Source organism: Neoarius graeffei, chromosome 28, assembly GCF_027579695.1.
Source record: "Neoarius graeffei isolate fNeoGra1 chromosome 28, fNeoGra1.pri, whole genome shotgun sequence".
Lineage (NCBI taxonomy): Eukaryota > Metazoa > Chordata > Actinopteri > Siluriformes > Ariidae > Neoarius > Neoarius graeffei.
Window position 1 is genome coordinate 37210418 of NC_083596.1, and position 17369 is coordinate 37227786.

The window sequence follows — 17369 nt, forward strand, 5'->3', positions numbered from 1 at the left end:
CATGCAACAGCAGAAGACCACACTGGGTTCCACTCCTATCAGCCAGGTGAATATCTGACTGTGTGTGCATATGAAGAACTCCCGGCAATCTGAATTCAACAATTATATTGAGTACTATTACAGGAATCTAACTGTGACTCAGAGCAGCTCATTTGGTTTTAGAATCCTTTTCCTCCTTTGACTCAATAATGTTCTTTATTCCTGCGTGTTGGAAGTGTGAGTGTGAACGAACACACCAATCTGGAATCAATACTTGCTTCAAAGTCTAAATTAACATTTTCTTATCCATTCCAGTGCATTTTATGCCAGAAACATGTGTTGCGTGCTGACATAACACAGCACTGAACATAAAGCTTGCCAACATCATACCATTTCATTTTTCCAGAACTTAGTCGCTCAGTTAATGTGAAGATATCGACACTGGAGCTGTATTGTTCACTACTGCAGTGTATCCCTACGCCAAAGAGAAAGACAGAACCTGGTCTCACATACAGTACGCAAACATACTGTGTATTTCAAGCGACATTTTTGATAACAGACACCAGTTTGGATGGTAGCACCAGTTGCAGGGATTACGGATGGCATAAATGGCACTGATGGACTAACTGATTGGCCTACAGCTATAAAAATGCACCATTTTGTTGAATTATTGATGTCAAGCATTAAATTCCCATTACAGGAGCTTTGCCAGGGAGCTTTGGCAGCAAGTCCTACAAAAGACATTAAGTTATTGTAAGTGAGAAAAAGGGAGTAATACAAAAAAGGGTCTGTGTGAACATGTGTGTGTGTGTGTGGGGGGGGGGGGGGGGGGGGGGGGTTTGGAAGAAATCGCTTTAACAGACGTACTGACAGATCTTCAGACTGGATTTGGTGACTACTGCCAATTCACATACATATGGAAATATTGCACCACATATATGTGTGTGTGTGTGTGTGTGTGTGTGTGTGTGTGTGTGTGTGCGCGTGCGTGTGTGTGTGTGTGTGTGTGCGTGCGTGCAAAATCATGTGTATGTATTTTTATCGACTGTATATTAATTACAGTGTACCTAATTTTATTTTGGTTTTTTTTTTCAATACTGCGCGATGACAAAACAAAAGAGGGCACAAATTAAGTCAAGAATAAATCCTGACAGGGTGTGCTATTATCCTCAACGACAGGTTGTCATGTGACCCAAGGTGTTTATTGTTTATTTTTTTAAATCAGTTTATGTAGAGTGTCTGCCACAGAAGTCTCTGTGTAAGTTGTTACTAAAGAAACAATCGGCCTCATTTGTCAAGCTGTATATAAATGGCTTTTTAATAAACCATTCATCAAAGTGTTTACATAAGAAATTTGGTATTTGTGATTTCTATCATTCTGGGGAAAAACTATACACTCATCGGCAACTTTATTAGGAACACCCATATACCTGCTGTTTGATGCCATTATCTAAATCAGCCAGTCCCTTGACAGCAGCACAATGCATAAAATCATGCAGATACAATTCAAGGGCTTCAGTTAATTAATGTTCACTTCAAACATCAGAATGGGAAAAATTGTGATCTCGCAAAGAAAGTGTGACTTTCTTTCACTGTGGCATGGGTGTTGGTTTGAGCCAGATGGACTGGTTTGAGTATTTCAGAAACTGCTGATCTCCTGGGGTTTTCACACATAACAGTCTCTAGAGTTCACACAGAATGGTGTGAAAAACAAAAAACACTGAGTGAGCGACACTTCTGTGGGTGGAAAAAAACATCTTGTTGATATGCAGGTAAGAGGAAAATGGCCAGATTGATTCGAGCTGCCAGGAAGGATATAGTAACACAATATAGTAATCACTCTTTCCAACCATGTTGAGCAGAAAAGCAGCTCAGAATGCAACAGAAGAAGACCACATTGGGTTCCACTCCTGCAGCCAAAAACAGGAATCTTAGAATCAAGAACAAGTTCTTATTAAAGTGGCCGGTGAGTGTATGTATCCTACTTATGCTCCTGATTGTGTGTAGATACCGTATTTTCTGGACTATAAGCCGCTACTTTTTTCCTAGGTTTTGAACCATGCGGCTTATACAAAGGTGCGGCTATTCTGTGGATTTTTCTTCCACCGCTAGGGGCGCTCTAACCGGAAGTAGAATCAAAAATAAGATAGACGAAAAATCAATGCAAAGAAGAATTAGCAGATCTTTAGCAGATAGAACATGCACGACAAATTACTAACTGGTAATTATTTTCAAATCCAGCGAAGATGATTAAAGTGACTTGTGGTTTCAAACACAGGAGAAATGAAGGTAAATAATAACCAGTTATTTTCTCTTGGTTCTGTTCCGTTTTAATCAGCAAAGTTGCTGCCGTGTTAAAAGGCACTGTTCGGAAAGAATCTGTTCAGGTACATACATGTACATTTACAGTACAAAATCGTTCTGTACATGCAGTAAATATCTAATTTTTCAACATAGATATCTGCGGCTTATAGCCCGGTGCGGCTTGTATATCTTTTTTTAAATTTTTTTTAAAAAATAGAGCGGATGCGGCTTATATACAGGTGCGCTCTATAGTCCAGAAAATACGGTATACGCATAAGACTAACTAATATAATTGTTGACTGATCAGCTTCAAATCGGATAGGCTCATTTGTGAAACCCAGTCATTTATATTAATGGCAAGTAAAGAAAAAATAGGAAAGAAAGCCAAAATAAATCCATAAATGAAGACAAATAACATAAGTTATTCAATTAAGAAGAAGAAAGGAGGACACGCTGTGATAGTGGAACGGTGTGTGAGTCGGTTCCACTTCATCTTTTAATTCTGTGCATTAATTTGTTCGAGCCGGTACAAAGTGACCGATCTGGTTTGTCTCAAACTGCAATGTGCCGTATACTCTCAAGTGTGCTGCGTGCCATCATCGTCTTTCATATGCCTCACGCCATGTGCTTTTCCAACACAGCATTGTCACCAAGGTACTGTATTTTGCTTTGAATCCAACACATTAAATAAATAAAGAAAGACATAAATAAATAGTTTGTGTGATGTGCTTGGTGCGTCCAATCACTTGGGTAGAGTAGATATATTTTGTTATTCTGCTTTAACATCCAACAATTTTCTTTTCTTTTAAAAATCCAAAGGTGGACAGTAACAAAGTGCATTTACTTGAGTACTGTACTTAAGTACACTTTTTGAGTATCTGTACTTTATTGATTTTTTTTGGCAACTTATGACTTTAATTTCACTACATTTGAAAGACAAATATTGTACGTTTTACTCCACTATATTTCTATCAAGGTCCTCGTTACTCATTACTATAAAGCAGCTTTGAAAGTGGATGTTTTTTCCTTTTCTTTTCTAAAACGTGATTGTTTTTTTCGCAGGTGACACTGAGACAGCCTATCAGTAATCACTAGGGTCACATCACGTCCATAGACTGTATAAAATCAAGTTCAGTGATTTCTCTGCAACATTATTTAACACAATCAGTTGATGGCAGAATGGAAGGAGGCAGTTCTCCTGGGGAATACACGCACCCGTGACCATGCCTAGAACCCATGTTTCAGTTTTCTGAAAGGAATAAAGAGTTGTTTTGTTTTTAAATGTTTGCTTTGCTTGCTGAAAACGAACCACATCACAGCCTACAAAAACTCGCCGTCCAACCTGCGGAAGCATATTGAGGTATGTAAATGTTTTATTCCAAGAGAAAGCTTGCAGTGAAGTTGTCTGTGCTTTTAGAGCTAGCAATAATGTTGCAATAGCTGTGCAGTCTGGTTAGTCAAATGACTTTCTATGGATTTGCCCGCCAAGTTGCCATCGCCTTGTCCACGGCTAATGTTAGCTAGTTAACTTGGACACTGTTAGTTAGCATGTAAAAATGGGAGTTACGCTAACAAAAATAACATTAACTGTTCTGAAGTCCTTTCAGAACTGTTTTATAATAATCTTGCTAAATAAACAAAATGCAGAAATCTTTCTTTTTCTAGTAGCATTAGCTACCCAATATGATTTTGAGTTTGAAAAGATTTTGCTAGGTGGTGCTTCACTGACTAGCTAGTTTAACATTAAACCACCATGATTCCACAGGCAGATTCATATGTGCATGAATACATACACTTGCACAAGCATGAGACCTGTGAGATGGACAGTATTGTACTAGTCAGTCATAACAAATTGTTGGAATTTTTTGTTTTGATGTCAAATGATAGTCTTGCATGTTTTTGTCTTGCTTAAAGCAGTGTTGCTGTTGGGCAGTTATTAAGCGAGAGGTGTGGACTTGGGTTTAAGTCAGGTTGAATTGTCATTTTTATTTTCTGAGCAAGCTGCATTTACAGCTATTCCACTGTCTTCCTGATTAACATACACATACATGTCTGCACACACTGCCAGAGCTGGATCAGAACACTACCATACTGCTTTGTTGGGATGGGGAGGAGTGTTACAATAAGAAAGAAAGAAAGAAAGAAAGAAAGAAAGAAAGAAAGAAAGAAAGAAAGAAAGAAAGAAAGAAAATGGCAATAGTTCTTGTTCAGTTCAGTTGTGTTTCATTTTGTAACATTCTACCAGGTGTTTATTCTACAGGTTCTACAAGGTAGTCAGTAAATCCAGTCGATTGTTTCAGAGGCATTAGGTTTTGTAAGCGTTTGAGCAATAATACAATAATGCGTTGACAGAAAATGTACTTTTAATTAATTCATTCATTATCTCTAGCCGCTTTATCCTTCTACAGGGTCGCAGGCAAGCTGGAGCCTATCCCAGCTGACTACGGGCAAAAGGCAGGGTACACCCTGGACAAGTCGCCAGGTCATCACAGGGCTGACACATAGACAGACAACCATTCACACCTACGGTCAATTTAGAGTCACCAGTTAACCTAACCTGCATGTCTTTGGACTGTGGGGGAAACCAGAGCACCCGGAGGAAACCCACACGGACAGAACATGCAAACTCCGCACAGAAAGGCCCTCGCCGGCCCCGGGGCTCGAACCCAGGACCTTCTTGCTGTGAGGCGACAGCGCTAACCACTACACCACCATGCCACCCTGTACTTTTAATACTTAAGTATTTTTAAAAGCAAGTACTTCAGTACTTCAACTGAAGTAAAAATTTGACTGGACAACTTTCACTTGTATCGGAGTAACATTTGACCAGTAGGATCTGTACTTTTACTTAAGTAATGAAGTTGGGTACTTTGTCCACCTCTGTAAAAATCCCTATCTCTATATCAATATATAAGGTAAAATACCTTATACAAGCAAACTGTATGGTAATAAACACACTAAACTTGATGCTTGGTGTTTGATAGCAGACAATGATAATCTCTGTAGCATAAAGATCTGTTAAAGAAACTGCACCAAGCACATGGATTTGAAAAATCCATTTCATCCTTACACTGCAAAACCCGATAAGGTCACTGAGCTCAAAAATTTTATTGAAACCGATTACGTAAAAATTTTTGAGGTAAGTAACTTAAATTGTTTAAGGTAAGATTTCTTAAAAATTACATTTAAGTGTAACTATAGTGTAATTTTTAAGAAATCTTACCTTAAAAAATTTAAGTTACTTACCTCAAAAATTTTTACGTAATCGGTTTCAATAAAATTTTTGAGCTCAGTGACCTTATCGGGTTTTGCAGTGTATAGCAATCTTTATTAAGGTTAATTCCTTTATTTCAGCCTGTTCCACTTTTGAATAAAAGAAAAAAAATTTTAAATGAATCACTTTAACACAACTTGCACCTCAACACACACTCACAGGCCACTTTAATAGGAAATTGTTCTTGATTCTACCTAAGATTCCTGTGCTTGGCTGCAGGAGTGGAACCCAATGTGGTCTTCTGTTTTCTGTTACATGCTGAGATGGTTTTCTGCTCACCACAGTTGTAAAGAGTTGCTACAGTATGAGTTGCTATATCCTTCCTGGCACCTCGAACCAATCTGGACATTTTTCTCTGACCTCTCTTATCAACAAGGCATTTGTTTCCATCCACAGAACTGTCGCTCACTCAATGTTTTTTTGTTTTTTGCACCATTCTGTGTAAGCTCTAGAGACTGTTGTGTGTGAAATCCCCAGATCAACAGTTTCTGAAATACTCAAACCAGTCCATGTGGCTCAAACCAACACCCATGCCACAGTTAAAGAAAGAAAGCCACACATCATTGTGAGCTCACAATTTTTCCCATTCTGATGTTTGAAGTGAGCATTAACTGAAGCTCTTGATTTGCATGATTTTATGCATTGTGCAAGGGATCGGCTGATTAGAGAACTGTATAAAATGGCAGGTGGATGTATGGGTATTCCTAATAAAGTGGCTGGTGAGTGTAAACAGTGGGTCCATTTGGGGAAAAAAAAGATATGCAGGCTTGTGTAAAAACATCTACCACCTCCATGTTCTTGGAAATCGGTCAAGTTTGTCCTTTTTGTAAACAATCATCTCACAGTTCAGGAACAAGCACAGGACTATAATTACAGTAGATGTGTCCATTAGATTGTTCACACAATCCAGGAACAAAAAAAGTATTTTTGTATATCTACCTTAACCATGATTTGCCCTGAATTTTTTTTTTAATTGGGAGTTTACTATTTTGTACAGTCTGCTTATTATTATATAGAAGCAAGATTCCCATCCTCTTACAACTCGTCAAGTTTATTTTTATAACGCTTTTAACAACAGACATTGTCGCAAAGCAGGTTTACAGAAAATTATAGATTTTAAACATGAGCTAATTTTAAATCGTCCATTGCACCACAAAAGCTCCTGTGCTCAGAAAACAAGCTGGTCCATCAGCTAGGTTGGACAACACGTTTACTTTTGAAAGGCTACTGATAACTGCACTTTCCCACACTGCTGGCACTTTTTTTTTTCTCATTCCAACCCTTATCCATGCTATTTTTCCTTTATGCCACATTCCAATTCCACAGAAAGGTCCACTTTAGATTATATTTTAGGGTTGTTTTTTTTTCCTAAGTTAACATACCAACCATAATAACATCATATGTAATTATTTTTGTCCCCCCCCCCCCAAAAAAAAAAAAAAAAAAAAAGACTACCTGTACTACCATCACATCAGACTGGAAGGCTGTAACACACAGGTTGAAAACCACATATACAGAGACACATGTCATCAACTCAAAGTCTCACACCTCTGATGGAGCAGAACCTCTGTTAATGTTATTACCAGTCGAGAAGGAAGTTTCAGGTCCTCAGGAGGATATAGGTGCTTTGACACAAGCAACCTTTCTTTTTGCAAATGGACAGTAATTACACTCTGGAGTTTAAAGCTGAACTTAGTCTTTGCCAATATTACATTGTCATAACATAAACAAGTGTTGCCAGGCAAAACAAACCTTGCCCGGCAGCACTTTTTTATTTTTTAAAGGAGAACTGAAGTCATTTTTAAACTTGCTTTATTTCTTAATTAACATGTTATTCAATTACGTTTTCAGTTTTAGTAACCTTATATCGTGACTCATATTGGCAACTAATTGCAATTAAATATTATACTTATCGGCCTATTTGGTTTTTAGCCATGTTGAATTTAGTTCGTTTGGTCCACGGCAGGCGTCACTTATCCGCGTGATCTTCACGAGACTTGTGCAAGACTTCGAAACGTGAAGTGTCAGCCAGGTGTCAGTGCTGTCATTTTGAAAACTGTTTTCCAAATGAAATATTGCACAAAAACGACTTTAAATGACCATTACTACCTATTTTTTTTTTCAAACTTTCCTGATTGCTATCAAAACAAACAAAACTTCCGGCTTGATTACATCAGCATTCGAAAGAGGGCGCGCACGTCTTTTGACAACGTTGGCAGATGTTGGTCACTTTGATTGCCGCTGTACGTTTTACTTCCATCATATGATGTCTCGCACAGGTCTCGACGAATCTCGTTTACGGCCATTGCTTTGACATATGGACTGATATATTACATAGCATATTTCAAACACTCATAACTTGCTATAGCAGTGACAAAATAGCTATCAAAAATGCATTCCTATATTTAATAAAATGAGATAAATAGAATTTTGATAATAAAAAATTTGCCTTCAGTTCTCCTTTAAATGCAACTATGCATGAAGTTGGCTCTTCAGAGGAGCTAAGATTTCCTTATATATAATTATGTAGTAAATCTGTAATAACTATGATTTTGACCTTTTTGGTAACCGTGACCTTGACCGGATGATCCTCAAAATGTTGGAGGTTCTATTTGAGACCAATGCCCATCTATCCCAAAAGTTTCATGAAGATTGGTCCAGCCGTTTTCCCGTAATGTTGCTAACAAAACAACAAAGAAACAAACATACAAACAAAGAAACCCCACCAAAAACAATACCTCACTCCCTGGTGGACTCTGTCCCAGGCAAGGTAATGTTGGCTTAAAAAGATACTATAAGTGTTAGTGGTTTTCAGTGAGCAGCAATTTACTCTAGGAATTGAAGCATAAATCGCCTATAAAAGTGTGTTGCTTAATACATTCTCAGGAAAAATCTACACAAGTCAAACACTTAATTATTTCCTCCATGAACTTACAATAGTAGAGTTTGCCTGGCTGTTGATCTCTTATTAAGTGGATTAACAACCTTGTTACATGCAAGTAAGTGACTTGCAGGGATTGTATTAAGGGGACCCTGAAATTCCACCCAGAGACTCCTTAGTTTCTCCAAAATTATACTGAGGCAAGTGCTCTAGTGAGGACTGATTGTGATATTAGATGACAGGACTAAAATGTATTAATAGCTTGATAATACAGTGGTGCTTGAAAGTTTGTGAACCCTTTAGAATTTTCTATATTTCTGCATAAATATGACCGAAAACATTATCAGATTTTCACACAAGTCCCAAAAGTAGACTAGAAAAGCACTCGGAGAGCGCAGACCTCCGCCAAGAATCCTTTAAAACATTCTGGGATCCAGACGGTGATCCGGATCACCGCCAAAATTTAATGGATTGTTACTTGTGCCCAGTCACACCTCTGGAAAAAATTTCAGAGCAATCCGTTCATAACCTTTTCCGTAATGTTGCTAACAGACAAACCAACAAACAAACAAACCAACGCTACCGAAAACATAACCTTCTTGGCGGAGGTAATAAAGAGAACCCAGTTAAACAAATGAGACAAAAATATTATACTTGGTCATTTATTTATTGAGGAAAATTATCTAATATTACATCTCTGTGCGTGGCAAAAGTATGTGAACCTCTAGGATTAGCAGTTAATTTGAAGGTGAAATTAGAGTCAGGTGTTTTTAATCAATGGGATGACAATCAGGTGTGAGTGGGCACCCTGTTTTACAACCCCGATTCCAAAAAAGTTGGGACAAAGTAAAAATTGTAAATAAAAACGGAATGCAATAATTTACAAATCTCAAAAACTGATATTGTATTCACAATAGAACATAGACAACATATCAAATGTCGAAAGTGAGACATTTTGAAATTTCATGCCAAATATTGGCTCATTTGAAATTTCATGACAGCAACACATCTCAAAAAAGTTGGGACAGGGGCAATAAGAGGCTGGAAAAGTTAAAGGTACAAAAAAGGAACAGCTGGAGGACCAAATTGCAACTCATTAGATCAATTGGCAATAGGTCATTAACATGACTGGGTATAAAAAGAGCATCGTGGAGTGGCAGCGGCTCTCAGAAGTAAAGATGGGAAGAGGATCACCAATCCCCCTAATTCTGCGCCGACAAATAGTGGAGCAATATCAGAAAGCAGTTCGACAGTGTAAAATTGCAAAGAGTTTGAACATATCATCATCTACAGTGCAAAAGATTCAGAGAATCTGGAAGAATCTCTGTGCGTAAGGGTCAAGGCCGGAAAACCATACTGGGTGCCCGTGATCTTCGGGCCCTTAGATGGCACTGCATCACATACAGGCATGCTTCTGTATTGGAAATCACAAAATGGGCTCAGGAATATTTCCAGAGAACATTATCTGTGAACACAATTCACCGTGCCGTCTGCCGTTGCCAGCTAAAACTCTATAGTTCAAAGAAGAAGCCATATCTAAACATGATCCAGAAGCGCAAACGTCTTCTCTGGGCCAAGGCTCATTTAAAATGGACTGTGGCAAAGTGGAAAACTGTTCTGTGGTCAGACAAATCAAAATTTGAAGTTCTTCATGGAAATCAGGGACGCCGTGTCATTCGGACTAAAGAGGAGAAGGACGACCCAAGTTGTTATCAGCGCTCAGTTCAGAAGCCTGCATCTCTGATGGTATGGGGTTGCATTAGTGCGTGTGGCATGGGCAGCTTACACATCTGAAAAGACACCATCAATGCTGAAAGGTATATCCAGGTTCGAGAGCAACATATGCTCCCATCCAGATGACGTCTCTTTCAGGGAAGACCTTGCATTTTCCAACATGACAATGCCAAACCACATACTGCATCAATTACAGCATCATGACTGCGTAGAAGAAGGGTCTGGGTACTGAACTGGCCAGCCTGCAGTCCAGATCTTTCACCCATAGAAAACATTTGGCGCATCATAAAACGGAAGGTACGACAAAAAAGACCTAAAACAGTTGAGCAACCAGAAGCCTACATTAGACAAGAATGGGTTAACATTCCTATCCCTAAACTTGAGCAACTTGTCTCCTCAGTCCCCAGATGTTTACAGACCGTTGTAAAGAGAAAAGGGAATGTCTCATAGTGGTAAACATGGCCTTGTCCCAACTTTTTTGAGATGTGTTGTTGTCATGAAATTTAAAATCACCTAATTTTTCTCTTTAAATGATACATTTTCTCAGTTTAAACATTTTGATATGTCATCTATGTTCTATTCTGAATAAAATATGGAATTTTGAAACTTCTACATCATTGCATTCCGTTTTTATTTACAATTTGTACTTTGTCCCAACATTTTTGGAATCGGGGTTGTATTTAAAGAACAGGGATCTATCAAAGTCTGATCTTCACAACATATGTTTCAGTTCATGGACAGATGTCCTGACATCATCCTTGAGAATTTGCTGGTATGATTTAGAATTCATTGTTCCATCAATGATGGTAAGCCGTCCTGGCCCAGATGCAGCAAAACAGGCCCAAACCATGATACTACCACCACCATGTTTCACAGATGGGATAAGATTCTTATGCTGGAATGCAGTGTTTTCCTTTCTCCAAACATACCGCTTCTCATTTAAACCAATAAGTTCTATTCTGGTCTCATCCGTCCACAAAACATTTTTTCCAATAGTCTTCTGGCTTGTCCACGTGATCTTTGGCAAACTGCAGACGAGCAGCAATGTTCTTTTTGGAGAGCAGTGGCTTTCTCCTTGCAACTCTGCCATGCACACCATTGTTGTTCACTGTTCTCCTGATGGTGGACTTGTGAACATTAACATTCGCCAATGTGAGAGAGGCCTTCGGTTGCTTAGAAGTTACCCTGGGGTCTTTTGTGACCTCGCCGACTATTACACACCTTGCTCTTGGAGTGATCTTTGTTGGTCGACCACTCCTGGGGAGAGTAACATCCATCCATCCATCCATCCATCCATTATCTGTAACCGCTTATCCTGTTCTACAGGGGCGCAGGCAAGCTGGAGCCTATCCCAGCTGACTATGGGCGAGAGGCAGGGTACACTCTGGACAAGTGGCCAGGTTATCGCAGGGCTGACACAGAGATAAACAACCATTCACGTTTACACCTACGGTCAATTTAGAGCCTCCAATTAGCCTAACCTGCATGTCTTGGACTGTGGGGGGAAACCGGAGCACCCGGAGGAAACCCACGTGGACAAGGGGAGAACATGCAAACTCCACACAGAAAGGCCCTCGCCGGCTGCTGAGCTCGAACTCAGGAACTTCTTGCCGTGAGGCGACAGTGCAAACCACTACACCTCTGTGCCGCACCAGGAGGGTAACAGTGGTCTTGAATTTCCTCCATTTGTACACACTCTGTCTGACTGTGGATTGGTGGAGTCCAAATTCTTTAGAGATGGTTTTGTAACCTTTTCCTGCCTGAGGAGCATCAACAATACTGTTCCTGAGGTCCTCAGAAATCTCCTTTGTTCATGCCATGATACACTTCCACAAACGTGTGTTGTGAAGATCAGACTTTGATAGATCCCTGTTCTTTAAATACAACAGGGTGCCCAGTCACACCTGATTGTCATCCCATTGATTGAAAACACCTGACTCTAATTTCACCTTCAAATTAACTGCTAATCCTAGAGGTTCACATACTTTTGCCACTCACAGATGTGTAATATTGGATCATTTTCCTCAATAACTAAATGACCAAGTACAATATTTTTGTCTCATTTGTTTAACTGGGTTCTCTTTATCTACTTTTAGGACTTGTGTGAAAATCTGATGATGTTTTCGATCAAATTTATGCAGAAATATAGAAAATTCTAAAGGGTTCGCGAACTTTCAAGCACCACTGTAGATAGACTCAACAAATACTGTTTAATCATTTGGTTTCTAGTCCAAACGCATTCTGAGGCAGCGGGCCTTCGTTGTTCACGTTCACCACAGTATTTTTATTGTGCACCTTCGCAAATCATTGCTAGTGTTATGCATGGAGATTGCACATGGTATAATCACGGCTTTCACTGATAGGTTGCGTTAAATTACAGTCTATGCTTGAAAGAAATCAGCATCAATTATTTGACCATATTGATATCTTTCTATCTTTGAAAGACAAGGTGTGGGCTTAATCGTGCTAGCCAGTTTATACAAGCCAGATTTGGAGTCTATTATCTGTTCAAGAAGTTCACAAAACAGAAAGTACTATCTATATGTTTTAAATATATACTCACCAGCCACTTTATTAGGAATACCCATCCACCTGCTGTTTTATGCAGTTATCTAATCAGCTGATACCTTGACAGCAGCATGATGCATTAAATCAAGATCTTCAGTTCATGTTCACTTCAAACATCATCATGGGGAAAAATTGTGATCTCAAAGTGTGACTTTCACTGTAGCATGGGTGTTGGTTTGAACCAGATGGACTGGTTTGAGTATTTCAGAAACTGCCGATCTCCTGGGGTTTTCACACACAACAGTCTCTAGAGTTTATACAGAATGGTGCGGAAAACAAAAAACACTGAGTGAGTGGGCGACAGTTCTGTGGGTGGAAACAAACACCTTGTTGATAAGAGAGGTCGGAGGAAAATGGCCAGATTGGTTCAAGCTGCCAGGAAGGATATAGTAACACACAGCACCTCTTTCCAACCGTAGTGAGCAGAAAAGCATCTCAGCATGCAACAGCAGAAGACCACATTGGGTTCCACTCCTGCCAGCCAAGAACAGGAATCTTAGACTCAAGAACAAGTTCCTATTAAAGTGGCCAGTGCCATAAGTGTATGTTTCCATACACTTTCTATAAATTTCCATATCTGTATCTTAGTCATCTGACAACAGCAGCAAATTTGTCTATGCGTTCATATCCTTGACAGCCTGGGGTGGCAGAATAGCTAATTGCTTATTTTTATTCATTTTATTCATTCGCATGCTAATTTCAAGGGCACCGAGCATACTGGCTGTATCACCTAGCCACTGAATTCGCTCCTATTTATGTCGGTAAACATAATATGCTTGTTTATCTTCACAACTTTATTACATTAGGTGTTTACTTTCTGCTCAGTGAGCTTGCATCATCCTTTGGTTTATCATCTCCTTCTCTACCAGGGTTGTGGGGAAGCTGGAGCCAATCCTAGCTGGCTTCAGGTGAGAGATGGAGTACCCCCTGGGTACCTTCACTTTATCACAGGGTGAACACAGAGACAAACAACCACTGATGCTAACATTCACGCTTATAGGCAATTTAGAGTAGCCAGTTGTCTGCATGTCTATGAACTGTAGAAGGAAACCAGAGCACCCAGAGGAAACCTACACAGGCACAGGAACAACGTGAAAAGCCCCAGTCGGCTGTGAGGTTCGAACTCAGAATCTTCTTGGGCAGCATGGTGGTGCAGTGGTCAGCACTGTCACCTCACAACAAGAAGGTTCCGGGTTCAGCTGATGGGGCATTTCTGTGTGGAGTTTGTATGTTCTCCCCGTGTCTGCATGGGTTTCCTCCGGGGGCTTCAGTTTCCCCTACAGTCCAAAGACATGCGGTTAGGTTAACATGGGGCAGCCATGGCTGAAGGGTGGGCTGAAGTGCCCTTGAGCAAGGCACCTAACCCCCAACTGTTCCCTGGGTGCTGCAGCATAGCTGCCCACTGCTCTGTGTGTGTGTGTGTGTGTGTGTGTGTGTGTGTGTGTGTGTGTGTGTGTGTGTGTGTGTGTGTGTTCACTGCTTCAGATGAGTTAAATGCAGAGGATGAATTTCACTGTGCTTGAGTGTGCATGTGACAAATAAAGGCTTCTTCTTCTTCCTGTGAGGCAACAGGGCTAACCATTGTACTGCTCTACCGTTGTTGTTGTTGTTGTTGTTCATTGTCCCTACATTATCTTTACTGTAGACCATGTCATATTCCAAAAAAGTTATGTTTTGATGAATGAAGCTTTTGAACATGTTCATGGTTTCACCATATGATAACCTCATCTAATAATATAGTATCATGCTTTCACATTATCACTGTATTAATCACTCTTTTAAAGGAAAAAAGATCAAATCCCCTAACTGTTCTTGTCTCTCATGTTGTCAATATTTATCATGTCGTCATTATGAACTGGAAGAGCTTGGCTGCAAGGACAGGTAACCAAACTAGAATTGTTGTGTTTAGTTCTGGTCGGCAATGCCGTTGTTCTTCCATGTGTGATTTGATGATACAATTCGAAACACGCAGATGTACGATATGCAATATTTACAACAGTCGTGGATTGCACAGACAAAGGTTTTTCAGAGCAGTCATGTGGCAGCGGTGAGAAACCGAGCTTGTTGGAGTATGATTTTAGTCAACAGTGAGGTAACCATTTAATCACACCATGACTAAACTTAAGGCCATAACAACCCTACTCACCGCATTTCCTCCTTATAAGTTCCAATGTGCCTATTGTGAATCACTTATTATGTAGTAGTTGTTGTTGTTGTTTTTCCCCCTAACAAAAGTGTGCCTCAGTGAACTTGAATAAAACCGCCTGCCAAGTAAACGTAAATGCAAAGGACAAAAGGAATATAATTGCTCACAGCTGCCCTTTGAAGCATGATGGCCTCCATGAGTAATCTATATGGCATTTGGGAACTCACACTTGATCTGTTGCAGATGAGTCTAACTGTTACTTTATGGCTTGGAATCTTGCAGCTTGTTAATCTACCTGCTCTCTCTCTCTCTCTCTCTCACACACACACACACACACACCTGATTCAGCTCTGTTACTCGCCAGGAGCAGGGAATATTTGCTGGACTCTAGCCATACAGGACTACAGTTGGGCTGTCAGGATACTGGAAATACTCAATCAAACTGACATGCACAACAACAACACCCTGATGCAACCACACACACACGGTACCTATGCGGCACGACGATACCCACTTGTGTTTCACGACATGACCTTTCACGTGACTCGAGAATGCATTCATCTAGATTGCTATATTGACATAAATGCAGCAAAGTGCAACTCCAGTATCAATATTAATGCGCTTTAGCGCACGCGCGCGCGCGCGCTCCTTCTGGTCGATCTGGCAAGCGCTTTAGATAGTGGAATAGCACAATGAGTCTGACAGCTGCGCGTGAACTTTTTGCTCCCTGCACATCAATTTGTCCCGTTTCTATAACAAGTCAAGAAGACAAGGTGGCCAAAATGGGCTCTGAGCCTTAACGCCTCGACAGATGCTGTCTTCCATGGAGGAGAAATCCTGCTCTGTATGGAAGTCCGTGCCAAACCCGACAAATAAGATTCCCCTTTAGCTCTGGACTCACCTCGTAATCTCGAAGCTGCAGCCTTTCCTCAAGAGGAGGGCTCTCTTCCGCATGAGCCCTGCTTTCTCCCGTCCCAGGTACATGTTAATGTCCGAATTCATTCTGCTTTAATATCCACTGATCCACAGTGGACGGAAGGAGGGAGAAAACTGCAGCGGTTCCGCTGTTCCGAGAGAGATAGAGATAGAGAGAGAGAGCGCGCGCGCAAAGTCAAGCACGAAGTCTTTCCCAGTGTGCGGAAGAAACGCAGACAAAAGGCGTGTTTACGCGTGCACGGTGCACTGGAAGCGCCTCCCAAACTCCATCCAGACCAGAGCTCGTGCCTCAACTGCGGGTGTTAAACAAGTTCAGTCAGAGAAAGGCCAGTCTAGCTGCTGTTCTCTAATCCCAAGCGCTGTGTTACACTAACTACGAGTCTGCGCGGTCCTAACGTCTAACGCCCATGTGTACATGCAGCATAATGGAGTCCAGTGGGCTGTTCATAAAACATAGCAGACCATGTGGTCTTCTTCAGTGTTTGCTAACAAATATGATGCACCAGAGACTTAAAATGCATTATTTTTGCAGAACAGCCTACCCGCAGTTAAACCCAATCTCCCCCTCTCTCTCTCTCTCACACACCTTGACAAAGCCCTAACATCCATCCATTATCTGTAGCCACTTATCCTGTTCTACAGGGTCGCAGGCAAGCTGGAGCCTATCCCAGCTGACTACGGGCGAGAGGCGGGGTATACCCTGGACAAGTCGCCAGGTCATCACAGGGCTGACACATACAGTAGACACAGACAACCATTCACACTCGCACCTACGGTCAATTTAGAGCCACCAATTAGCCTAACCTGCATGTCTTTGGACTGTGGGGGAAACCAGAGCACCCGGAGGAAACCCACACAGACACGGGGAGAGCATGCAAACTCCACACAGAAAGGCCCTTGTCAGCCGCTGGGCTCAAACCCAAGTTCTTGCTGTGAGGCGACAGTGCTAACCACTACACCACCATGCCGCCCAAACCCTAACATTAGTAACACAAATGAAATACACTATATGGCCAAAAGTTTGTTCACGCCTGACCATAACACTCATACATGCTTTTAGAACAGCGTCCACTCTTCCACTAGATTTTCAGCTTGGTTATGGCGATTTCTGTACACTCAGCCACAAGACATACTTGCCAACCCACAGAGAATGAAAATCGGTAGCTTGGATTGTGTGACGCAGTCGTGCCCTTCTAGGGAGGCCCAGGGGCATTATCCTGCATTCTGAAGAAAATTTATCAGGAACTGAGACTGACATAGGGCGGCACAGTGGTGTAGTGGTTAGCACTGTCGCTTCACAGCAAGAAGGTCCGGGTTCGAGCCCCATGGCCGGCGAGGGCCTTTCTGTGTGGAGTTTGCATGTTGTCCGCATGGGTTTCCTCTGGGTGCTCTGGTTTCCCCCACAGTCCAAAGACATGCAGGTTAGGTTAACTGGTGACTCTAAATTGACCGTAGGTGGGAATGGTCTATGTGTCAGCCCTGTGATGACCTGGCGACTTGTCCAGGGTGTACCCCGCCTTTCGCCTGCCTTGAACTTGTCATAGCAA

The 17369-nt window shown here is 41.1% G+C and overlaps 1 protein-coding gene across 3 annotated transcripts in view; it reads right to left on the reverse strand.

Moving 5' to 3' along the window:
- Nucleotides 1-16164, reverse strand: part of garnl3 (GTPase activating Rap/RanGAP domain like 3) — a 323893-nt gene extending 307729 nt beyond the window's left edge. For 2 of the 3 annotated variants that reach the window (XM_060913211.1, XM_060913213.1), the window contains exon 1: nt 15788-16161. In XM_060913211.1, the coding sequence (XP_060769194.1) occupies nt 15788-15888 (101 nt within the window). In that variant the 5' untranslated portion in view covers nt 15889-16161. Of the gene's footprint in view, nt 1-15787 lie in introns of all 3 variants that reach the window. The other variant, XM_060913215.1, reaches the window with a different exon arrangement.
- Nucleotides 16165-17369: the final 1205 nt, after the last annotated feature.